General features: G+C 32.2%; 1 protein-coding gene across 2 annotated transcripts in view; it reads left to right on the forward strand.

The window, feature by feature from the left end:
- The window catches only part of LOC124369149 (homeobox protein PKNOX2-like), a 75,978-nt gene continuing 48,132 nt past the window's right edge, over nucleotides 1–27,846 (forward strand). For both annotated transcript variants that reach the window (XM_046826929.1, XM_046826930.1), the window contains exons 1-4: nucleotides 1–370; nucleotides 3,779–3,913; nucleotides 10,284–10,455; nucleotides 14,201–14,425. In XM_046826929.1, the coding sequence (XP_046682885.1) occupies nucleotides 342–370; nucleotides 3,779–3,913; nucleotides 10,284–10,455; nucleotides 14,201–14,425 (561 nt within the window). In that variant the 5' untranslated portion in view covers nucleotides 1–341. The remainder of the gene's footprint in view (nucleotides 371–3,778; nucleotides 3,914–10,283; nucleotides 10,456–14,200; nucleotides 14,426–27,846) is intronic.

Here is a 27,846-nt window from a genome sequence, read left to right on the forward strand (position 1 = left end):
GGAGACGGACGCCATTGATTCTTGATTGACACTTCGAACGTGCCATTGAAGATTCGAATCTGTCAGAGGCACAATTTAAAAACAATCAGTTGTGGTTGTCATTTAAGGTTATATTTTCTTGTGCTTCAATTAAAAATTTGCAGTGGTATCCAAACTGAAATAGATTTTAACTCAGGGCTTAAGTTTTATGAAGTTATTTAGTGACTGATATCAAGCTCATCTTGCACTGGAGTTTGATGAATAAGCACAAAGGATTTAATTAAATGAGTTTCAGTATCTCGTTACCGAGTAAGAATAAAATACTGTAAAGCAAATGTCCTGCAGTTACAAAAATCATTTTAATGCCATCCCGAAATATTAATAAAATAACGTAAGTAAGCACTCGAGTTCTGATTTTTAATATTAAGCCCTAAAAGGATATATTAATTCATATCATTAGTGTTTTTACATTTTGATGTGTGTACAGGAGCCTGGGTAAGGTAGAACATGTTACAACAGATCTGTTTTGGTAATTCTAGAGTTCTGTATTGAGAAAAAATTGTTCTTATCCAGTAAATTTCTTTTTTATGAATAATTATTCAATGTAGCCTAATGTGTAATAAATCTATGTGAATTTCAAGTAATGTTAAATATTTAATAGGCTATTTTGACTAATTCTGCAATAAAGCTCATCTGGTAGTTTCAGAGTAAAATTATTTGAGTAAAATTACATATTTAAGTTGTTTACTTCATTTCATGAACGTTTCGTTATTAAGATAAGATATAAATGACATTTATATATTTTTATTTATTAGATAAGCTAGACATTATTGTGAATCAATGTTTATTGTTTCCCCAAACAGTGGGAAAGCAATGTCCTTCCTTACTTTCTATGATCCTGTATTTTTCAATTGCCAAGTTAAGGTGTCTTCCGAAATTTAAAAAATTTAGACCCCAATGTCTTATTATTAACTACACCCCAGAATCGTAAGAGAATCAGTATGACCTTCATTTTACTTATATGTTTTACAAACTCCATTTCCATGACCTTACATTGCTTTAAAGGTTAACTTAATTTTTAATAAAAAAGTAATAGGATTCACAATTTTTTTAATAATCTAACTTGTGTTGTCAAGTCTAAATAAAGCATAGATTAACAATATTCTTTAGTATCTTACTAAATTTTAAACTTGATAGTAAATTGTTTTTTATTGTCAAAGTTAGGCAATAAGTGGCTTTCCAGGGGATACTGGACTTCAATAGAGACACTTAATATTTTTCAACAAAAATATTTGAATTACCCTACTGAATTACATTAGAAATGAATTCATCTGTATAATGGGTGTTTATTTAGGTGTCATATAGTATATAGGGTTTAGGTCTAAATAATAACAACATAGATATGAAAATGCTTTATTTCTCTTAAGCCTTTAATTTAATGTAGCAAGTAAATTAATTAACCCTCCATACGCTGTAAAGAAGTTACTTAATTAATAATTTCTCTGTAATGCTCAATTATAAAAAATATTAATATTAAATTTATCGAAGTAAATTATTTTTAGGTTTTTTGGTGTCCTAATTAATGAAAACATAATTTTATCCTTAAAACTTTTATTGTCTGTATGTGTATCTGCTATGAGTTCATATGTATTAAGTGTATGTAAAGCTCCTTTTTACTTCTCCTAAAGGTAAATGAATTATGCATTAGAAACTATTTAACATTAAAGATTTATATAATTTTTAAAATTAAAAAATCACTTTAGACAGGAACATTTCCACTGAAACAGAATACAAATCAAGTTTGAGGTATGCTCAAGGTTAGCCTATAGACCCTTGTCTAGGCGGCTGCAAAGACACTTGTACAACACTCCACACTTTATCGGGCTCTTTACCACAAATTTAAATCAACATTAAACGTTTGTCTCCAAAAGCTCAAAAAAATAAGACTCAGTGTATAGATTTCAAGATTTTCAGGAGTGAATTCCTGATCAGAGTCAATTTGTGACATAAGTTTACACGATCACAATAGACATTGTTTATATAAACATATGACACATTACAATATAAAATTTTATAAATAAAACTTCCATGCTAATTTTAAAACAATATTCATTAAACTTAATAGATATTTGTATTTTTTTAAATTCAACACAAAATAAGGAGATTTATGAATAATCTTCTACTCTAAGCGGCACTGCTGAGAGTCATTATAGTCTATTGTTAGAAGTATTAGAAATAGCTTATATTAAACATTTATCAATAGAATTCTGGTCAACATCTGGCTTAGATCACACAATATGAAATTACTAACTTTGAAAGCATAAATTATGTTGAGTATTACAGATATTAGTGCAGCAGCTGGCAGCCATGTGCTCCTGAAATTGTGGCATTTGTCATCGATGAAGTTGTTTGATGTGAATAAATTATCTAATTGTGTTAATATAGCTATCTCCATCATTAAAAATAATTACTCATGAAACCAAAATAGGTTGTCGGTTTAGTGAAGAAAATGTTACATTATAATCATATCTCTCTGTGGCTCATAGACAACTTTGGATTTTTACTCACATACATGGTTTGCTGAGCATTTATTGCCTGTACAAGTGCATTTATAAATGGGTATTTGGTAGTCAGGAAGAGGAGGTAAGAAATAGAAAATCAAGAGTATTTTTATATTTTTTATGATGCTTACTTGTGAGATCTAAGATCAGTAAGTGACTCTATTGCATTATTTATTTTTTGCCAAAGGCTATTGTTCTTAAATTTTGAAATTTACAAGATGAAAAAAGTTTTTGTTTGTACGGACTATATTTATGACTATTCTCATGTGTCCAGTAGATTTAATTTCAAGTTAAAAGCAGGTTTTATTTTACTAGAGGAAGCCACTCTTCCTCTTTCATTGCTCGATCTATTTCCTTCACAAGACACACAAGTGGGAACCGAGTGCTTTGCTTCCCTGCGTTGGTATTTTGGAGCATCACGCTATGTTTCGTTATTCTCGTTGTTATGGAATGACATGTATTATTATTTATGTTAAGAATAGTCCATTGCAACTATTTAATATATTAGTATAATTAAGAAGTATTTTAACAAATGTTTATTTATAACAGCTGTTGTTATTATTACTGGGTTTGTAAATCAGCTGTTATGTAACACAGCTTACAAATGGTAAAGTTGCGACTGAGGAGTGGTTGGTAAGGAATGTGGAGGGGGAGGGAAGTGAGTCCGTGCTTCTTCTCCGTCTCCACATCTCTCTTTCTCTCTCAAAGCAGCTTATCTATAGATTCTGATTCATGTAAATCATTGCAATGTCTACATGACCTTGTACTGTTCATGTGATTCGCCCCACATATTTCCAAAAGTTTTCGTTAAAATTAACTCAGTAGATTTTAGATGTGAGAACTAACTAGGTTTTTATCTGGAGTGTGATTATTAAAACAAATAATTTTGATAGTCTACTTAATATATTTAAAAAACATTTATTTCTTCATTAAAAGGGGGTATTTTTTATTCCTAAGGATAAATAACCTTGATCTTAGTTTCTGAAATGGAATTCAAATTCAGAAATCAAATTTACCTGGTTACAATATATTGTACCAATGGAGCATAGTAAGTAATAACATAGAATATTAATACGTATATATATTCTAAGCAAATATTCCTAGGAGGAACATGATAAATAACAAAAGATTTAGTTTTAGTGTTGATGATTGTTTGATTAACCGAAGAATGAATAACCTTTATGTAACAATGGAAGTTTATGTAACAAAAAAGTACAGAGGAGGCTGTAATGTTTCAGATGGGCTGAAATGCAACAAAATCCTGGTGTCGCTATGGTATCATATCCTGAAAATATCAATTCCAGTGGTCAGCCTGCCAACAGTGCTCCTCCAGACCAGGCTGTCTTCGAAGCTGATAAAAGAGCTGTTTACAAGTAAGTACATTGGTGTATTTTATTTATTCATTTCAGTTTAACAGTTTTAATCTTCCGCTGCTGATGTACCTTCTATACAGATGTTTTCCTTTTTTGGTGAGATCAGCCAACATGGATCATCAATTAGTCATCAATCATCCAATTTTAGAAAAATTCAATGCCAATTCCGATACCCGAACTGTGGCCCTTATTTCAAATTAAATTTATATTCCTGAGTTATTTGTCATCAAGAAATAAGAATATAGCATGATTCTAAAAAATATTGTATCTTCACTTTTATTAGTGATGGCATAGAATTAGGTGATGACACAAAATTAGATTTTAATACAACAATTTGGTCTTGATCCTCGATTCTGGGTTTAATTCACATACATGTATAAAATAACAACTGGGACTAATAACTAAATTGTAACTAAAGAATTGAAATAGGATAGGAAGAGCATGCTTACCCTTCCAAACTGCAACCGTGCAACCAGGCCCCTGCGACCGTGTACCTGTCTTGATTACGAGCATGGGTGCTCAACAGGTCTGTAAGTTGGAGTTACAATTTTGGGAGACCATTATCTGCACATGCGATTCAACACAACCAAAATAATTTAGTAAATTGCTTCAACTTAAAAACAATTTATCATTTAGAAACACACCCTGGACGTCATTTTGCTCATTCTAGGAATCAGAATCTTTATTTATTTCAAATCACACATTAAAAGATGACTAAAGAGCAACATGAGATGAATCATGTAGGAAAATCTAATAAACTTAAATATTGAAATCAACATTAGCTAATTTTAAATTTAAGCAGCCTTAATCTTAAGTCTAAGATAAATATCAAATCCTTCTTAAAAATGTTGATTTCTTACTTATATGATATACACAAACTACAAATCCTAATTATTACAAATGCGAAAGTGGCTTTGTTTGTTTGTTTTGTTTTCATAGAAACTATTCGACCAATTGTACATACTGAAATTTTACATGGATATATTTAGCATTCCTAGTACATAGGCTCGATTTCAATATTAATACGCCTCCACTAGTCTCTATAGTGAAAAATCCCATCTTTGTCTCTTAAGTTGTGAAATATTAATTGAACAAGCCTGTTAAATGTAATTAATTGTTCTGTCAACATTGTGTCATTACAATAACAAAACTATCATATGTTTAATTAACTTAATTCCAATTTCAAATGTGTGGAAAATTATAGTCTTCAAACCACAGAATAAGGTTAAAAGTAACAATTATTATCAATCTTACCTTTTCTTCAGATGATAATATATTGGAAGTTTTAGCTAAACTATACTTTTAACAAACATTTTAGCAAACATTAAGTATGCAAAAGTAAGTAGTGAAATGCTAATATCAAAGACAAAGTTACTGTTTAGCTTTGGATTGCAGATTTTAAGTCCGTTACAAAACCAATCTTATTTGTTTTTTGGCAGAAGTAAGCTTCTTAGAACTGCGTGTTTATGTAGGGGTATATTTTGTTGAGGCAAGTTCAACTTATGGTACTGGAGATATCTAAGACCGGAAATAGAACACTAGGGCTGGAAGTAGATGCTTTTTGTCCAAAGTAGACTTCTTTTTGAATATATTTTCTTCATCTTGGGGGCAATAAGGCCGGCACAACTATGTCACTAAAAATACCTTTCAAATTATTCATGGGCTATGGCATTAGAGCATGCTATAAAAAGTTCAAATACTACAGATGTCTTAATGAACTTACCAGACAGCCATCTAAAATCTGCACCAATGAAGCTCTCACAAGAGTATGTTTAAGGATCTGAGAGTCTCACTTATCTTAGTCGTGAGACATTTCATGCTGTGAGCTTAGTCCACTCTGTTTTTGAAAAACATTTCAAGAAAGTATTTATGTAGTTGGAATCGAAAAACGTTTATTACTTAAATCTAAACGGTGAGTTCACAAATATCACAACTCTTGGATGAAATATGAGACTGATTGTAACAGCCACCTCCCCTTTGTACTCAAGAGTACATTCCAAACTATTAAGAACACTTTTTGAGTTATTAAAGGATATGCGGCAGCCAGGTGGCAAACACAGTGGATTTTGGAATTAAGTTCAAATTCTCCAGTGCAAATAAGCTATTGTATACTCCAGCAGTATTAAATGTATAATGTGATTTGTAAAATTGAATATGCGTAATGTGATATGTAAGATGTAATATGTGTAATGTAGTATTTAATATGTATTATATAATTAATTTGTATTTATATATCTAATAAGAATTGTCACTTAATTTGAGTATAATTAGACATGATTGGTGTATTATTTTCTAGGTTTGTTTAGGTGTAGAGTGTAATATTTAATACATATAATGTAATATTTAATACTCATAATCTATGTAAGTATGTAATATGTATCCTTAAAATGTAATAGGAATTGTCTTTTAATTTGGCTACTTTATAAAATTAAGGTTTAAATATTTAAGGTATAATATGAAGTAATTGTAGGCCTAGTTCTATTTATTTGCATTTAATTTTTTTTATGTATTAATAGTTAAGAACATTTTGACTAATTCCATAAGATTGTCATATTTTAATGTACTATAAAATAATACAAAATTTATACATTAACACGTTTGCTGTTAAAAATTAAGTAATGTATGTTACTAGAGGCTAATTTTTTTTATTAGTATTCACTTACCAATTCAGTTGTGACACGGGTTGGTACAGAAAGGTCATAAAACACCAAAAGAGCCGAATTTCCCCATTTTGAAAACGTGCTGTAGATCTACCGCACACGCTCCTGGGGCCAGTCTCTCTTCGAAGCGCACACCGAAACAGACTACTTGTTTATAATAATACTGGGAACAAATCACTTAGTACAACTAAAAATATATTGATAAAAAACACTAAAAACTACTATTTACAACCCCACCATCCTCCCCAAGGTATGCTTCATTAGTCATGGAATTGGTCAAAGCAATGTGGGACACACAACCCAGGCTGTCCATCACATTCTAAACACTGCCACATCACGTATTTCTTTCTGCCATTTGCATAGCAAACTCTGCACCTCTTTTGTTTACTTCTCTTTCCACAAGCCACTTTCTGTAATCCGTGAGAGTACATGGGGGACGCTGCGGCGCTTCAGAAGTTGAGGAGGCTCGGGAACATCAGGGAGTAGCTTGTCAATAACCTTCAGATGGAAGTCATACAATGGCATTTTGTTTTCTCCACTTGATGTGCAAACTTCGTTATAGAGATAGTGTGCATTCACTAACATCATCTGAATTACGTGGACAAAAGTCTTCTTGTACCACCGCAGTGTTTTCCTTTCGCAAGGATAATATGATATCATTAGGTCACTGCGGTCCACGCCTTTCATAAAATGGTTGTATTGAACAATTGGTAGTGGTTTTAGTCTGCAATATGTATTCCTACGGAGCAGGTTTGAGGCAAGAGTAAAACTATTATAATAGTTATCCATAAATAAACTGTGGCCACAATTGAGTTTCCCTTGCATCAGCTTCAATACAACATTGGCTGCACGTCTCTTACCACCGTAATCATCTAAAACTCTGCAATACATAAAAAAACGAAGTATTAGGCCATGAGGGTGATGCAAACTGTACAGTTTGATGCCGTACTTTTATATATTGCCTAAAGTACAACTGTCCCCTCCATAAAACCATTCCCTCGTCAATGCACAACTTTTTTTAGAGGATGATAAATTGAGTCCATTTTATTGTTGAAGTAGTCAAATAGAAACTGTACTTTAGAAGCTCTGTTGTTTGGGTTAGGGTACCTTTCAAAATTAACGCATCGCAAAATAAGCATGTATTTGTCCCTGGCCATGAATTTGGGGAAGCACGTTGAAAACAGCTTACAAGTTTTCCAATAGTTTTGTATTCGGGGTAATTGTAATATTCCCTGTGCAGCAATAGGCCAATAAAACATTTGAGATCCTCTACGGTAATGTCTTTCCATTAATGGATTCGTGAGCCTGGGGTTGTAGTAGGTCCACAGAATAACTCCAACGTGTATCTATTCGTAGTAGCGACAATGCCCTCCAAAAAAATCACATCCACCAGCAACAAGAAAGAATTGATTGGGGTAATCTCATTAGGGAAAGGGACTAAAAACTTTTCCTCTTTTGTAAACGGTACATCTTTCATACCTATAGTTTGAGGACTCCATTGTGGTGATCTTACGTCATAGTCTGGGTCTTCGACCTCTGACTCATCAGTTTCGTATTGTTCATCGTCGAGGTCCGGAGCATAACTAGGGACACCAGGGTCGTCTTCATAATCAGAATCACTATTAGCCACAAACTGACGTTTATTCTGGATTCCACTAGTTCCAGGAGGCAAATCCATGTCTATTGTATTATAAGAATAACACTAAACACACAACAAAAACGGTAAAATTTGAAGTAGTCTAAAAACTAACCACAAAACGCTAACATAGAGCGGCGACCACAAAAACGCGGGAAAAGTATGTTCCCACGAGTGGCAAAACAGACAACCATACACGATGAGTGCTGAGAGCACACTGACTGGGTTACTTAACAATGGCGCTGTGCAATAGATCTACGTCATGCGCGTCTGGCGCGAGGCAGCCGTGCAGTAGATCTACCGCACCCGCATTGAACGTGTTAACAAATTGAGTACTGTCTGCTGCAAGTTCAATATTTGAAAATATATCTAAATCTATTTATTTAGATTAAGTGATTAGTTTCTTTACCTACAAATAAACATAGTTTATAATATATTTATCCAAATTCATAATAGTTCTACTTAAGTTACTAAATCCGTCAGCAGCCTCAGTCCTGGACACTATGTAATAATTGTGGTATTGTACAATTGGTCTTACACTTTACAGGTGCAGACTGTGGATTGCCACTCGGTGAGCTATTCAATTCACGAGAAGTTTGCACAAACGTCTCAGAATATTGTTTCAGAGGCCTGAAATAGGCAACGGCTCGTAGTGAAAGAGCAGGTAGACAGAGCTAAGCAGTTCCGACTACCACCGACAAACCCCGAACATCTGCTAGCCTTTCTTACAGGGCCATGAATTTTGCGTGTAGGCGAGGGGTTAGGGAAGGGAGGGACTGATGGGTGAAGCGATGGTTGTGACTCTGGAGGTGGGCACGCGAACCACTTAAAACTGCGTACACTGGCTGTTCATACCTGTCCCGTAGGAATGATATATCTTTTCAGAAGGATTCGTAAACAAGGGTGATAGGTAATTTCTGTCCTACTGATCTACATCTTCCACGAATAGATATTGCTTGAAGGTTTGGTGGATTCAAGATTCATTTTCAACACATGACTATTTGTGATATTGTAACTTTCCAATCAGGCACTTCTGTTAATTTTATTAATTATTTTGTGACAATATACAAGGGCTATTCAAAAAGTAAGGAATGTTTCCACCTAACGCCACCAGGTGTGCGCTAATCACGTATATATTGGTATCCATGGTGTACAAAATTACAATCCATGGAGTGGGGGTAAACAAATTTCCCTAAAAAATCAAAGAAATGTCTGCAAGGAAGATCATGGCAACAGTGTTCTGGGACAGGCAAGGTGATCTTCTTATTGATTTTTTTGAGTTTGGTGCAACAGTTAACTCTGAGTGGTACCGCCAAACATTGCAAAATCTTAGGAGAGCTGTCCAAAACAATTTTGGAAAATTGTCATCCAAAATTTTGCTCTTGCATGAAAATGCCCGACCTCACATGGCAAACCGTACACAAGAACTCTTGAACTTGTTAAACTGGGAAGCTTTCCTCATCTCCCCTACAGTCCTGATCTTGCTCCACAAGTGATTTTCACTTGTTACTGTAATTGAAGACCTGGCTATCAACCCAGCATTTTGACAACGAAGAGGAACTCCAAGTACGGATCACTGAGTGGTGAAATCATAGGCGGCAGAATTCTATGACACAGGAATTTCAAAGCTTGTCCACCGCTAAGATAAGTGGTTGAATGTGTATGGTGATTATTTAGAAAAGTAGTATTTTAGTCCCTCTTTTAAATAATAAAATGTTTTTCTTGAACTTTGTTTTTATTTAACTCCAAAACATTCCTTACTTTCTAAATAGCCCTCGTACTTAAATATTGGTATTGGAATCTAGTAAAATGAGCTGCAATATTGAGAATCCTTGATATCGATTTGAATTGAGTTACCGACTATTGGACACATTCCTATCTGTAAAACAATTTTATTTCCTATACTTATGATTATCTGTTTATAATATATAAGTACAATCAATATTATATTTATATAAATTCGACTATTTTATGTACATATATAAATAACTGTATAATGGATCATATGCTACAAGTTTTTTTATTCCTTAGGACATTTTTGAAATTGACAATACCAGCAAATGTTTTGTTACAGGCATCCATTGTTTCCCCTGTTAGCACTGCTGTTTGAACGATGTGAGCAAGCCACTCAGTCAGCGGAGACTCCCAATTCCGAGAGCTTTAACATGGACATACAAGCATTTGTACAGCATCAAGAGAGAGACTGCAAACCATTTTTGATCAATGACTCTGAAGTTGATGGCTTGGTATGTTAATATTCTTTGTATAAACCTTATGATTTATTGAGTAAACAACATATGTATACAATTTTAAAGTGCTTTAAACAAATCTGTTTTAAAGAAAATTGTACAATATTTGGAACTTCTTTTCTCAGTATCACCATAGTGAGAATATGTAACCCCCCTTTTCATTTATCAGTAGGCTAGAGTATTTTTCCATGGAATACTCATAACATAATCATAAAATTATTTTTGTGAGTTTCAACATTTTCCTAAATTTGTGTTACAGTCAAATTGAAGATCTAGATAACGACTCTCAAAACCAATGGTAACCAAAAAACCTGAAATCTAACCACTTTATCAAAAATGGTTAGCACTTCAAAAAGAGAACTAAATCATCAGAATTGTTCACACAAATTTTTTTTTTAACTTTTACTTATTAAATTAAGTTGATAGTTAATAAATTAGTTTTAACTAGTGATCAGTTAGATCATCTGTAATAGTGAAAAGGTTTTTCAAAATGTACATTTCATATTTAACTCTTTTAGAACCATAGGCTATCAGATTTGTTATGTAAAAACCCCTGCAGTTTTTACTGGACACCCTAAATTATGATGCAAACAAGCTCAAAATAATGTTAGGAAGCTACCTATCTATGGGCTATTGGATGTAAATCACAACAGAAACCGAACTTCAAAGAGAGTGATTTTCAACTTATTGTTGCTTATTTCCCGGAGGAGGGGAAGAATCGTTGATAGTTCAAACATGTACCATTTATGTCATATTCAGAGGAAGTGTACAAGGCTTCAATTTTACAGTCATTAAACTGGAATGTATCACAACACTACTGGGCTGAAACTTTAGCAACATAATTAACCCTACAGCGTCGCACCTAAAAAATTACGTTACTGGTCGCAATATATCTGAAAGATACATTTTTCTTCAAACCGCTTTAATAGTATTACGCAGTAACATATGTGTATGTTAAATATTAATAGCAAAACTGTAATTCCTTACCTTCATATACAGGTGTTTGGTTCTTATGAAATACATATGGCTAAAATAAAATATAATAATTTATACACGAACTACATTTTGAAAGAAAAAAGAGCCGATGGCAACTGTCCCACCGTATCTGTTAGATACTCTGTTGTTACTAGTTATTGTATATTTGTTACTATATGATAATTTACTACTATAGTGTCACCTGTTTTAGCAATTACATTAAATGGGTTATCAAGACACCAGATCAAGAACTTAAAGCGTCTCAGACTCATGGTCATTCTAAACTTCTCTATACCAGAGCCATCTGTGGCCCAAACTTCTTCCAAATTGTCTGTTAGAATGGTTAACTCCAAGAAGATAAAGGAGGCCATTACATGCTTTCAATTCAATCATACTGTGGGCTTTGCATCACAGACTCGTCCAAACCTATCCAGAGTACTCTCAATGTACTGGATTTTGAACTTAAAAATTGATTGAAGCATTGCCTCTGTAAAAAATAAATACTTTTTAGGAACATCTCTTCTACGTTTAGCAACTAAATATAAACCTTCGTTATGATATAAATGTTGAGGCTAGGGTAATGGCTGTTGTGGCTGAAGCAACGGGGCTGTTGTTCAACAGGCCTACCTTCTTCTTCAGTAACAGGGACATTATGTTCTCCTTGAACATCTTCATCATCAATACTCTTTTCACTTTCAGAACCCTCACTGCATTCCTCCACGTTATCTTCACTGTCAGTGTCAGATTCTTCACTAAATTCAATTAGATTTACACTATTACCTTCACTAATGTAATTGAAATATATCTCATTTAGATGTGTAATGTCTTCTTCATGCTCTAAATCAAAATTAGAATGGTTACTAGCCATAACACAACATTAAAATACGAAAAACTACACGAATAATACTGAAATAAACCTAACATTAAAAGATATGCTGTATCTAGAAGATACAAACACAATAATTACAGGGTATGTCGCACTGTATCTGTTACCTTATAATGTGTTAACTCACAAAACTACATTCATTACTGAAGGGTAGGTGGATATAAGGGGAACTCGCTTACAGGTTGACATGGCTGATAGAGAGGATGAACAAAAATGGTGGCAATATTTCACTCCTTGGTATCTAATAGATAAGGTGTGACTGCTGCAGGGTTAAACAGTGAAATATTTAATAGTGTGATGTAACAGAAAATAAAATTATATAACTATTTAGTGTATATATTTTCTGTAATTGCACCTTAGCAATGTATGTTGTTGCAACCTGTTACCCAACAAATGACATGTTAATTCAGAGAACTGTGAACTTTTTGTTAAGATAGTAATATGTCTGTTAAGTGTTCCCACACAATCTATTTGCATCTCAGTCATTAATTCATGTTAGTTCAGTGATTTAACTATTAATTTTTGCATAGACTAAAAGTGTGAGCCATCTTCACACTGGCCTGTGCACCATCTCAGAGTATTTAAAATACAATTTGGAATATTTGTTAGTTCTTGAGTTGAGCCACAAAAAATGTTAGTACCGCTTCCCATAATTTTTAAGACTTCTTTAAATGTATGAGCCAACTTCACGCTATCCTGCACACACTGATGATTCAACTAAAAATCAATGTAATTGTTGGATTTGAGTTAAATCTTAATAATTCAGACATAAAAGTGTTGACTTCTGTCTTCATGTTTTGTAGATTTTACTAAATGTTTGGGCAAGGGTGAATTTGACCTGCACATGCTAAATCCAACTAAGAATTAGTGCACTGGTTATATATTTGTTAGTTCTCGATAGTTCAGTAATAAAAAACTAGTCTTCCTCGTATTTTTAATCGATTTTACATATTGTGCGGGTAAGCATCTCCTCTATTATGGGTAGTAAAGCAAAATTGCGTAATAGTTTTAAATTTTAGGTTTTATAACAAATTTTGCCCTTTTACATTTTTATGTTCTGAGAGGTTTTAAGATCCAAATTTGGAAAAAAATATGATAGTAAAACAACAAGCCGTCCATAGTTTCTAAGTGATTGTAGCCAAATCGTGCATGATTTTATTTGACATTTTCTGAGTGAGAAAATAAGCCATGACTACAAAATTAAATATAGCACATTGATGACTGTTTATGTTGCTATAAAATATTCTTTTAGTATCTTATATTAATTTGGAGGTTTAAACTGTAATATTCAACTACTGAGGAGCGAGTTAGCGAATGTGCTATATCAAAATGTATATTTTGTGTAAAGTAACAATTGACATTAATATTAATGGCTATAACGATTATAACCATGTGTAAATTCCTAAGATTTTAGATATCCACATTCAAATTGCTACACAAAATGAACATATGGACTGATGAGAAAGTGCTTCTTTACATTAAAAATGAAGTAATTATTTCCAATACATTTTACTCAAACGCCGGACCACCCATGTGGATTGTCTAGCACATGATCTAATGTGTTGTGATAAACTTTTTTGTTATTAAATCATCCTCGAAGGATGTTTATTCTATATGCAAGTTCAGTGTTCTAAAAGAGTAAGATCCTGTCAGTATTTCAAAATGTATGAAATCATAATTGAAGCTCTTAGTGTAGTGTTAATATCAATTGTGTTGGCATAGGTTGATCTATACATATTTTAATCTAAAAGGACTATCTTGTAACACTACAACACAAGTAGTGTACAACAGTACTTGTAACAGCATAATTTGTAATTTTTAGTGAACTTCACAAATGTATTATTAAAATTCAGAAAATTATATTGTTTTCAAATGTTACAGATGATAAAAGCTATTCAAGTACTACGTATTCACCTGCTTGAATTAGAAAAAGTACAAGAACTTTGTAAAGACTTTTGTAATCGCTATATTACATGTCTTAAAGGCAAGATGCAAAGTGAAAACCTACTGAGGTCCGATTACTCCACTGGCTTTGTTGAAAACAATAACAACAGCCACTCAAGTAACTCAAACTCCCCGACTGTCTTCAGCCCACACAGCTTGCAGGTGAGAATCCTTAGTTATAGAATGGTATAATTTATTTTAAAGCTTTGACTGTAAAAATGTATTACAATTGTTACTTAACTTCATATTTTTATGTTTATATATAAATATATATTACACACGCACACACACACAATAATAGATTGAATTAATCTTTTTCAAATAACTGATACAAGGGCGTTTTTAATGTTTTATATTAGTCATTGAAATATGCATTTTTTGTGAATGCATATATACATCTATACTATATCAATCAATCAATATCTTTATTCAAGACATACATAAAATGTACATGAATGCGTCATTCTTAATAAATAAATTCAAGGTGATGTTATATTAGTTGCACATATATACAATCCTTTTAATGTAAATTATTTTCAAAATCTTAATATAGTTGAAAATAGGTTTAATATTATTTAAATAGTTTTTATTACCAAATTATAAATAATTCCACTAGACTTCAGAAATCAAAATTAAAATACATGGCTCTGGGAGTAAAACTCTTCAAAGTTATAACATGATAAATCCATTAAAAACTGTTTTAATTTATTTTTGAATCTAACACTATTGTTTTCATTCCTGATGCTACCTGGCAGGTTCCCTATAAACTTGATTCCCATTTAAGTTGGGCTTTGCTTAAATTTTTCTTTATTATGTTGTTTTATTACAAAGTTATTTTTGTTTCTTGTATTATAATCATAAACATGTAGTTGTCGTGGTAATTTAGTCTCATTATTTTTTTACATATAATACTGTTCTATATATATATATAAAGGCTGTATACAGTCATAAACTCGAGCCCTTTAAAATATAACTTACATGACTCATCTTTTTTGAGTTTTAGAATCACTCTAATTGCCTCCTTTTGTAGACTTAAAATTTTATTCAGGTTTACAGCACTTGTTCCCCCATACACTTCAATCCCGTATGCGATATGTGAATGAACCGTGGCATAGTACACTGATTTCAAGGTTTGTTTATTACAAAAAGGTGCTAGCCTTCTTAGTGCAAAAATTTCTGAACTTATTGTGTTACATATTTTTTGTACATGAATGTTCCAATTAAGTGTATTATCTAAATGTAGCCCTAAAAATTTAGTTTCTTTATCCAGGTTTTTCATATTAATTTTGTTTGATTCAACATTTTTGCAAGTAAACTGTATAAAAGTAGTTTTATTATCATTGAGTAGAAGATTTCTGTTATTTAAATAACTTTTTAACAATGAAACTGATTCGTTAATTTCTTCTTAGTTGTACCTAATTCCATATCGGCAATGCACAAGCTTATATCATCAGCATACAAACAAATGTTACTATTCTCAATATTATATCATACAGATAATTAGGTAAACCCCCCAAGTAGCACAAGAACAGGAAAGGGCCTAATATTGACCCCTGTGGGACAGAGTAGGTCACATTTTTTGTATGAAACCTAACATCATGCTGATTATTTTTATTAAAATACTTAACATTAACAAACTGTCGACGGCCTTCCAAGTACGACTTAATCCAGCTAAGCTCTTTACCAATGATACCATAGCTTTTTAATTTTTCTAGTAATATTTTATGATCAGCACTGTCAAATGCTTTGGTCAAATCTATGAAGGTGTCAACAATGTTGTATCCCTCATCTAAGTTCTCTAAAATGTGTTCAATATAATTTCTTAATGCTGTTAATGTGGATCTATTTTTCCTGTATCCATGTTGATAAATGTCAAGTAATTTATTGTTTTCAAAATAGTCAACTAATTGAATCATCACACACTTTCAAATATTTTAGATAAGGACGGTTAAATAGCCAATGGTCTGTAGTTAAGAGGATCAGTACAATCCCCTTTTTTATGTACTGGTATTATTTTTGAAATTTTTAATTGAGAAGGATATATTCCAGTTACGAGTGATGCATTAATAACATGTAACAGAGGTTTAATTAGTGGTAATTTCGCTTTCTTAACAATTTTCATGGGTATGTCATTATACCCTGCTGACCACTTAGGTTTTATTGAATCAATTATCTGATGTAGAGTTTTATCATCAATTGTGTTACAAATAAATCTGGATTCCGTTACTTGCTGTATCGAATCCTCTGTTTGAACATAATTTTTACTTAGATTAGGGATAACATGAGTATCAACCATTTCAACAAAATTGTTATTAAAAATATTTGCAACTTTGTATGGATCCTCTATACGAATACCATCCTTTTTAAGTGCAATATTAGGTGACTACTTTTCTTTTTTATTTTTTGTTTCACTATTAATGATATGCCAAATTGTTTTGTTAACATTAGTGGACTTTTTTATTTTTAAATCAAAATGTTTTTTCTTTTTACATAAAATTGTTTTTTTGAGATATTTCTTGTGTGCTTGTATAGTTTTTTTTTTTTAGATTTATATTACTCTTATCTTTCCTACTGCTGATGCATGTCAATAAGCTTATCATGCTCATTAACAATTTCATCATCTACCCACTCTTTATTTTGGTTTCATTTTGTAATTTTAGTCAGAAGAAAATGCAAATCAAAATAATATTTGATCAAGTTGTAAAAATAAAGAAACTTATCTTCAACAGAACTTTGGTAAAGTTCGGTCCAGTCTTGTTTCTCCAAGTCGCCTTTAAACAAGTCAATTTTATCTTTTCCATACTTCCTGCCCATTACTGTATTTTTTATATTATGACCTCTTTTATTATTAATGTTTACTATTTTAAAAAGTTGTGCATCATGATCGGATAGAGCAGTTATCAAACATTCCACTTCAAAAGAATTTTCGTCTAGGTTTGTGATGAAATTATCAATAGCAGATTCATATGTTTCTATTATTCTAGTAGGTATTTTTGTAGTATACAGGGTGTATATTATGTCTGGAAACACCCAAATATATCCTTTAATAATTTAAATATAAATTTGAAACCTCTTACAATCGTGATAGAGATTGGGCATCTACTTTTTGGAACAATGTTTTGTTGTGTCACACCAACGGGGGACGTCCTGCCGAGGGTATTGTGAATATTCTTAATGGAAGCCTATACCTTGTGATACATAATTTTAAAGGTAATAGCTTACTGAATTGAATGCCACAAACCGCATCTCAAGGGAATTATTCTATCAGAAAATAGAGCATTTTTAGTATTGAAAATTTACTGATGTTCAACAATGTAATTTTAACATGGTTCTTGCCACAAAATGTGTTACACTAATTTTTTAGCATTTTTTTAAATGTTCAATTAAATAAAACAAAAATTTCATTTTAAGCTGGTTCTATTAGCACAAATTTGCCAGTTTTTATTACAGTACAATTATGGAAATACTTATGTTATTGATTTCTTATTACAAATAAAAAATAATGTATGCTGTTAGAAAAGTCTTACAACAAACGTTTTACCTGCATTTGGTGTCAAAGCAATTGTTCGAACTGTGTTCCTTCTACGGTTTGACAATGAGCCAATCTTGTGTAAAATGATTCGACAGAGTTGCCTAACATTTCTTCAGTTATCAAAGCAATCTCCTCTATAATCCTGTTTCTTAGGTCTTCCAAATTATGAGGCTTTCTTCTATAAACATTGGATTTTAAATGACCCCATAGGAAATAATCGATTGGTGACAAATCCGGAGATCTTGGAGGCCATTCGATTTCTCCTCTTCGGCCAATCCATTTATGAGGAAACCTTAAATCCAAATACTCTCTTACCTGTCTCCCATAATGGGGTGGAGCACCATCCTGCTGAAACCATACATTATCAAAGTATTCTCCTGATGCAATTTGAATAGCTGGGATTATTTCATTTTGGAGCATATTGTAGTAAAGTTCGGCATTTAAATTTCCATTGATGAAAAAGGGTCCAACAATTTTGTTACCTAAAATTCCACACCATACGTTCAGTTTTTGTGGTTGCTGTGAATGGGACTCAGTAATCCAATGTGGGTTTTCACTAGCCCAGTAACGGCAATTGTGCCTGTTAACATTGCCATTTAGGAAAAAAGTTGCCTCATCAGAAAATAGTATGTTGGTCAGAAAATCTCTATTGTCATCACATTTGCGCATCACAAGTTCACAAAACTCAACTCTTCTGTCGTAATCATCCTCACTTAACTGTTGGACTAAATGAACTTTAAATGGTTTGTATTTATTAATTTTCAAAATCTTACTCACAGACATAGGGTGCATATCATGTTGCTGTGCAGCTTTTCTGAGCGATGTATGTGGGTCTTCAATAAATGTTTGCAAAACATCTAGTGCATGTTCTTCATCTGTTGCAGATTGTATCCTTCCCGACTTTGGCCGATTACGTACACTCCCTGTCATTTCAAAACGCTCAATAGTTTTTGATATTGTTGAAACACTTATGGGATTCCTTTCTGGGAAAGTGTCATTAAACAAATTACAAACTTCCCGATAAGATCTTTGACGATCGCCATATCCTCGCATCATCAACAGAGTAATTCGTTCTCTTTCAGACAATTCCATTAAAATGCCAAATAAAAACTGAACTACTGTAATTAGATAACTTGTTGACAGCAATGCTTCAGAGACACTGATTAACTCAACAGGAATGATATGACCTTTGTCCATTTGTAATTCCCAAGCTTAGACCTGTCTAGTGAAAGCTCCATGCTCAACAAACTGAAACCTGTAGACCAGATGATTAATAACACAATAATGTTTCTCATAGGCTAGTGACCTTTGTCTCTTTAAACCTTCCTGCTGACTGGAAAACACCAAGTACAGATTCATAAGTAATCAGAGAAAGTGACTCATAAGTTTTATTCATTGTAATAAAAACTGGTAAATTTGTACTAATGAAACCAGCTTAAAAATAAATTGTTTATTTTATTTTAATTGAACATTTAAAAAATGCTAAAAAATTAGTGTAACACATTTTGTGGCAAGAACCATGTTAAAATTACATTGTTGAACATCAGTAAATTTTCAATACTAAAAATGCTCTATTTTCTGATAGAATAATTCCTTTGAGATGCGGTTTGTGGCATTCAATTCAGTAAGCTATTACCTTTAAAATTATGTATCACAAGGTATAGGCTTCCATTAAGAATATTCACGATACCCTCGGCAGGACGTCCCCCGTTGGTGTGACATAACAAAACATTGTTCCAAAAAGTAGATGCCCAATCTCTATCACGATTGTAAGAGGTTTCAAATTTATATTTAAATTATTAAAGGATATATTTGGGTGTTTCCAGACATAATATACACCCTGTATTTAAACCCATGCATATTGATAACCCTAACAAAGTCTGTTTTCTTCCTGCCCTCCCTCAAAACATCCACATTAATATCCCCACCTATTAAAACGTTTTTGTTGATTCTACAAATTTCTGCCAAAAATGTGTTTAATTTTTCAAGAAAAATGTCTATTTTCTCAGAGGGTGTTCTATAAAGTCCAGCCACAATAAATTTTGTCTGGTCTATCTTAATTTCTATAGTACATGACTCAAAAACTTTATCTTGATTTAAAGTGTTTATAGCATTAACAGAAATTTTTTTCACACTACTTAATTTCTCTGATACTAGTATTAAAACCCCTCCCCCCTGACAAGAATTTCTTACATACCAGTTTACGCAAGAATAGCCAGGTATTTTAATTTAATCTATTACATTTTCGTTTAATTTGTGTTCTGTTAGAACTACTACATCGGGATTTATTTCCTGTAATGTAATAATTAATGCGTCAATTCTAGATTCCAAATGTTGAATGTTTTGATGGAAGACAATTAAGTGATTTGGTAACATATTCCCTGATTCCCTGTATTATTATTATTTTTAGATGTATGATTAGTGCCTAATTTTCTATGTCTGTTAGAATTGATGCAGTTATTATTTATGTTAATGGTGAGAACACCGTTAGATCTAAAAAACTTGAGCCCTTATTCTCTATGTCCAAAGAGAGGCAATTTTGTGACGAAGATCCTCTGCAAAGTCAGTGACTGATAGTCCATTCCACAGTTGTCAGTTTGAATTTTTATTACGTATGATGATTGAAATAGAAGCTCCTGTGGTCTGCTTAAAGTTCACTATATTGGCAGCAAAGATGTCTAATGGAATATTATCCCGAACACAACCCATAGGAGAACATATTAATTTCTTTAAACCCCTTCTTTTAAAGTCTTCTGTGAAATGTCTGGATGCAGTGTTGTAATCTGATATATGTGGTTTACTATTATAATGTGGTTTTGTGACTAAACCGTAGAAGTTTTCTCCATTTGGAATTTCTTGATGGGTTAGATGTTTACTCTGGAGAGATGATGGTTTACCAATTAGATTTTTTAAAACTGTTGCCACCCCGGCACTCATATTTCTTTCATGATCAAGGTCTCCAGAAATCCAGTGGGCAAAAGCCCAGAGATCCTTGTTTAAGTTTGATTTAATTAATTGTTTCATATCAGATTTAATTACATCTATCTGGCACTGCCACTTCATTGATTTAAAAGGATCGTCTTTATCACCTGTTTTATTATTTGGTAATTCCCCATCAGGATATAAATGAGCATTACTAAGAGAATTTATTAACATATAAGCCAACTTTCTTTTACCTCGATAATTAAGGTGCAAGCCATGTCGAGTAAAGTGAAACCTTATCAGCCAGCCGTTCTTTCCGTTTTCTTCAAGATCAATGACCACTACTCTGTTCATCCTCACTGCAAGTTCTCTTATATAGCTGTTTACCAAACATATTTCATCATGAAGAGGATCACACAGTTCTAGGTCGTAACGATGGGGTATAGTGGTTATTAGTATAGTTTTACTTTTACTTAGCAATTTCAAGTCTTTTTCTAAGTTACTGTAAATGTTCATAGTTGTTTTATTTGTAACATCATTTGTACCCACAATTATTATTACTGGATGGTGGCCAGATCTTGCAGCTTGTCTATAAACTTCCTGAGTTGATGCCCCGGGTATAACTAGACCATTTATTCTAATCTTGCCCTTACTACAGGTGTCAATTATTTCTGGAAGATCTCTCCCATGGCTGTCTGTATAAAACTCAACTCTCATTGGTAGAGCCTCATCCACACCTCCTTTACGAGTTTCTTCCATGGTTGTAGATTTGTTATCATGCTGCATCCTCAGTAAGTCATTACTGTTATTGTGCCGAAGAAGAGCCAAACAATTGGCTGCACTTTGGACCGAAAGAGACTCCCTTACACGTGATTTAAATAAGAGTTCTTTTACTGTAGAGCAATCAAATTTCAGATATTGGTTATTAAACCATAAATAAGCAAGACATGACCTCTTCATTATTATGTCACTCTCATGTATATGGAGCAATGATGAACTATTTATGATCAAATTTGAGATGTTGTTTTCAATGATTCCTTTCATCAGCCAGTCAATGAACAGCAGCATGTATATGCCGCAGTCAAGTGAATTGTTCTGCTGGGGACAAACAACGCTTTTAAAAGTAGCTTTTTCAGAAGAGACACACTTTGATAGTTTATTGAACATTTCTACGGCTGGTTTTAAGTTGTTGTTTGATTGAATCAAAATAGTAGAAAGTATTGTCAGTTCTAAGATAAAACAAGAGACTCCAGTGTGTGCCTGAACCCTCCCCTTCTGTTACCGCATTATTAACTGGAATAAAAATGTAGCTTTTGTCTTTTAGCGAAGATACCACCAAATTGATATCACTGATTGCATGGCTAAGCCCTGGGTCTATAAAAGCAGTATTGAGAGCTTCCATTTCACAGTTGTTTAAAGTTTTAAAATATACTTCAATAGTATCGTCGGTTATCCATTCATTCCCCAAGAGAGCAAGACTGTAGCTACTATTGTCTATGGTTTGACTGCCAATGCTTTGTTGATTTATTTTTAGTCGTGTATTGTTGGAGGAAGGTAGTATACACTTTTTCTGGGAAGAGTTTAGAAGCGATTTCTGAATTTTATGTTCTGTTTTCAAGTTATTAAGTTCTTGGGATACATTCTCATGCACTGAAATAAATTCACTTTTTTGCTTGTCGGCACTGTTCATGAGCATTTTAAGGTGTTTTACTTCTTGCAAGGCACGTTTCAATTTATCTGCACATTTTTGCTTATCCTCTTCAAGTTTAAAAATAAGATTACTTTGGAGTTCTGCGTCAGTATTAGATTTTTCATATAAAAAATTAATTTTACTAATTAATTCAGTTTCCATCCTCTCCTTTTCCTTTGCTAAGACATTGATTTTATTTTACATTTCCTGTATTTTGCAATCCATTTCTAAATTCACTTTTGTTTCATAATGTTTTAATTGAAAAATTTGTTGCTTTATTTCTCATTTTATTCTACTAATAAGGTAGCAGCTAGTGTGAGAGTGGAATTAATATCAACTTCATTCTCATTGCCAAGGTTCTGAATTTGCTCCTTTAAATTGTCCAAACTGATGTTTAGATTGGGATTATTTAAGTTACGAATGCAATTTAAACATTTCCAGTTGTTTGAATTTTCTTTACTCAATTTATTAAACTCTGCATCAGTCATGCTAGTACATTTTTTATGATACCACAATTTACACATACCATTACAAAGTACTGCTGATGATCTAATCCTTGACCCACAAACTCCACAAAGAAATTTAGGCATTTTTTATGTTTTTCTTTTTTTTTTTTGCAGCGATAAGTTTGATAGTTTAATAATAAATATAGTTAAAGGAGAGATAAATTAATAAACTGTTATTATCCAATTATTCACATATAGCAAATATATGTTTCTCAATAATATTGTAACTGTAAATAATTACTGTGTTTTTATCTGAACTACACAAATAATATTGCTGGTAAAAAGTAGTCTCAGTTTGCACCCAATCCTGGGAAGTAGGCATACAGTAACAGTTGCCAGTGACCTTGACTATTGAGCCATTCAGGATGGCAAGATAACAGCTGCAGTCTGTTTAAAGTTAAAGCTGTTTGACCTTTGTCTGGTAATAATCTAGTGTGCCTGTTCCTGTTTCCAAGTTACTACATGAATCAGACTAGTGTTTCACTTCCTGTTCAGCCACTAATTAATCAACAAATATTAATTAAGACAATTTTTATTTTTACTTATATCTCACTTGTAACTTTGGATATTATAAAAAAAGAAAAGAGAAGGGCAAGACCTTTCATCTTAAACATTACATTATTAAACTTACTTTAATTTTATTTCAATTTTGCTTTGGGGAGAACCACTTAGATTTTGTTAAAGTATAACTCTGAATTAACCCATATGCTTTTTCTCTAGTTTGGGGTCTCCAAAAGTTTTAATCCGAAAACTAAATTGTAAAAGGAGGCATACAGCCTGAGTATTTCAACTGTATTTTAGTGGAAGATAGTATGATTGATATGTATACAATCCATAAGAATTGAAAGTTTTACAGTAACTAATGTAGTAGATATCTTCAAACATTTCTTTACAAAATACAATTTTTTATTTACTGAAATTAAGATTCTTCTGAGTTGTTGACAATACAGTCGCGTTTTTCTTCTCTAGAGCCATCCTTTGTCTTTCTTGTGATGTGTGAGATTTATGTAGTTGTTTTTGGCAGAAACACTCAGTCCACCCGAGCTCCCAATTTGACACAACCTTCACCAAAATAGTTACTAGGTGCTCATTAGAAAGGTTTTCTCTATACTTAGATTTAATAAACATCATTTTCAAAAAGGTTTTGTGACAAATACATGTATATACAAAAATTGAAAACATTCTTCTTGCAATGTTTTGCTCGTTTGAAGTCATGCGAAACCATGGATGTTTAAAATCTTTCTGATTTGAGTATTAATAAATTATAAATCAATACAATTAATTAATAAACCTAGACTTGGAAATATATTTAAAAACCTACTTGTAAAATGGAAGATCTGTATTTTTAACCTGTTAGATCTCGCTGCCGCACAGTTGCGGCCGAGATAAGTGTGCAGTCGTGGCCTATCGGCACATGGTTGCGGCCACTTGCAAGCCTTTTAATTTTGTGTTTTCTTGGACACACCTTGCTAAATTAAATGACATACAATATACTGAGATTCACAGCAGAATACAGGCTTTCTCGTGATGTCTATTTCGTTTTACACTACGATACTTGGCAGCCTGTTTTTACTCCAAACATTGAGACGATACAGCCGGCAGCTGTTGTTCGTAAACACAAATATGGCTTCGCGTAAGTGTAAGTACTCGATAAAGATATCAAAGAATTATTGTGTTATGAGTTTAGTGAGTTTTCTGATAGTGATGAAGAAAGTGAAGTGGATATTTTAAGTATTAAAAGACGTGATGATTTTATTTTTAACAAAATTTCAACTTTAAAAAATGGCTTTGTCTCTTCTGTCAATGAATCATCAGTATCAGCAAATTAAGTTTTTAATTCGTCTTATTTTCATGGCGGCACCAACTTTACATACTTCAATGGGAAAAGTAAAGACATTGCAAGTTCCAAAGTGGTCCAAATTTGTTTTTCTTAATTGATTTTTTAAAGAAAGCAAGGTTTATTCTAAACACTTGGACTTGGATCAAATAATTTACAAATGATTTTTCATCTTAAGTATTTAGGTAAAAAAGAACTGAGATGAGAGGTAATATTTACTGGAAATGCAAGTTTCTAAAGCCAATGATTATTTAAAAGCTCTTTTACTGGCTTCGGCTTTTCAATCATGAATATAGCTTGATTGTGAAAGAACACCTGACTAATGAGAACCATAACTCACCAATTGCAATAATAATTTAAAAGTAAAAAATGTCCTGTCATGAATGTCCTTGAAAATTAAAAATGTTTTGGAAATCACAAAAATAATAAATGTATACATAACATACTGTATTCTTGTCTATAACCGGTTATACACTGAAGTTTAATTATTTATATTTCTTCATTGTGTTGAGTCATTTTGTGTGTATATTTATTTGTTTTGTGATAATTTAAATCATGACTACATGTTCAGTTTTTAACAAATTTGATGATCTGATGTGTTCCCAAAACTAACTATCTAGTTTAAAAAATTGGATTGAAAATGGTCTTGTTATATAATTTTGAATATAATAGGTTGATTTAAAAAATCTTAACCACTGCTTAATATCACAATAACAAGTCATGCCTGAATATTAACGAAATTTCTGGAAGAAAAGTCTTAAATCGGCGATGTTTCAGAGCGTTAGACCTAATACCATTGACTGTCTTACCAACATTCTGCATGACTTCTAAAAGACGTTTCATACTTTAATCTATATCTGTAGTTATTTAGATGATGTTGGAATAAAGAAATATTTTGATATACCCTAAATAAAAGTTTCTGTCCCAGTGATGTTACTTTCCATGTAATAAAAATCATTAAGACCCTCTGATTCTTACGTCACTGTTAATATCACGAATTAAAAATTGGACTAAATTGGACACATCCGTTGACTTATCCAAAAAGCAAAAGAATACCATCAAATTTCTTGCTGGCATCTTCAAACTGGTGTCCAATGTCAGTGTAATTTCTAGCACACAACTTTGAACAAGGTGATTGAAATACACATTTGCTGATTTTAGGGACATAATTCCTCAACAGCCCCTTTCAATTCACGTTTTACTTACTCATGGTCAGAAAAAAGCTTGCTAATGTTTGAGTTTTATTTTGAAACTCGCTCTAATATCGGTCTCGCTCTGAGGTTTATTCTTACTGATAATGTCATAGGGAGATTACATAGACTTTTTCAGACTGCATTTTCTCTACTCTGGACTAACTTGTATTTTAATGTATTTGCTTAATTTGAATGTTTTGTTTCACAATGTATATAAATATTGTAGTTTTTCACTGGATCTTGTTTTGTTACACACTAGATATAAAGTGGTGATAACCAAAAACCAGCTGACACTCTACTCATTATTAAACACATGACACTCGTTACCAACTTTCCTCTTCGTAGTGAATTAGGTATTACAAACTATCAGTGAAAGTAAGCCCCAACAAACAGTTAAGTCAGTCTAGCTAGACATAACTCCCTCACTCGCAGTACTGAAACCTATCCCTTTACTAATGACAGAAATTAATTTTTGGCGATGGGCTGCGTGTTGTAGTTTGAGACCCCTGCTCTAATCCATGAAGTTTTGATGAGTGACATAAAGATAATTTTGTTAAAACTGTTACATTATTGTGTACAGATTTAAATTATAAAATTCATCAGATATTACACGATAACATTTATTTTCAGTTTAACTAGTATTCATTTTAGTTTGGATGAGATGTGAGGAACACAAAAAGGCCTATACAATTCAAAAGACAAAGACAAGTGATTGGAACCAAGATCAAGTATATAACACCACCCATCACACGAAAAATACTAAAATGTTTGCTATTGCTTATGCAACTAAAATCTGTTTGATCTTCTTTCATCTGTCTCTAAAAGTGCTTTGTATACAATTATTAGGAATTTAATGTTTTTTTTTTTAATTAATGTGTAAAAACCACCAAAAATAAACCAATGCTTATGAAACTTATTAATTGGTTTTTCGTCTTTTGATCCTGTTCCTAAAGACATTTATATACAATTTTGGAATTTTTTATTTTATTTTAATGTAAATGGACCATTCCTGACAAGTTCATCACCTGCCATCATCTTGTGGACAGTAAATATTCTAGAATATTAACATTTTGAATTTATGACCCTTAATCTTATTTGTAAGACATCAAATTTATAATCTCATAAAGCTCACAAAAATATAATTTAATAAGTTATTGCCGCTTACAAAACACTTATATCATGTCTTCATCCAAAATAGCTTGTTTTTTTAATGTCATATTAAAAATTTTGTTCATAATCAACTTCAATGAGCATAAATTTGTTATCTGTTGTGAAGTTGTTCAACAACTTCATGTTTAGTATTTTCCTACTAAATGTGCTTTGCTCATTTTTTATATTTGTAAGGATTTTAAGCCTTCCCATGCCATAGACGGATATATTAGGCTCGTCAGTTCTGTCTCCAACAGAGCCATAACCAAACATAATTGTGGCGTGTATACTTTCTCGGTTGTCACGAGCACATGCTCTCACTCGCGCGCGTGTCTACTATGTATCTCTTCATTATTCTTCATCTTGTGGTAGTGTTGTGATTAGTTTGAAATGTTTACCTTGTTTTATAGTATATGTAATTAAACTTTTGTTTAGTTACATTTTACAATGAAATTGAAATCTATTTAAAATAAACAGTTTTGTAAATAGTTATTTTATATTTTTTTATATTAAATACGCTATTTTTAAGTAGAATACCCTCTTTTATACTTCTTTTGCTTTTACCTTTTATAATTTACTTATAATAAAAATTAGCTTTAAAATTAAAGAAACCAAATTTTGTTACTTGTCTTAGCGTTATAGGAAAGTTAAGGGATTTATTAGTGGTGTGTGAGTGGTTAAGTACATTTTATCATTACTGATCAACAAATATCAAGACATAATAATTTGGTCAACATTCAAATCATTCATTAAG

This window comes from Homalodisca vitripennis, chromosome X (genome assembly GCF_021130785.1).
Source record: "Homalodisca vitripennis isolate AUS2020 chromosome X, UT_GWSS_2.1, whole genome shotgun sequence".
Lineage (NCBI taxonomy): Eukaryota > Metazoa > Arthropoda > Insecta > Hemiptera > Cicadellidae > Homalodisca > Homalodisca vitripennis.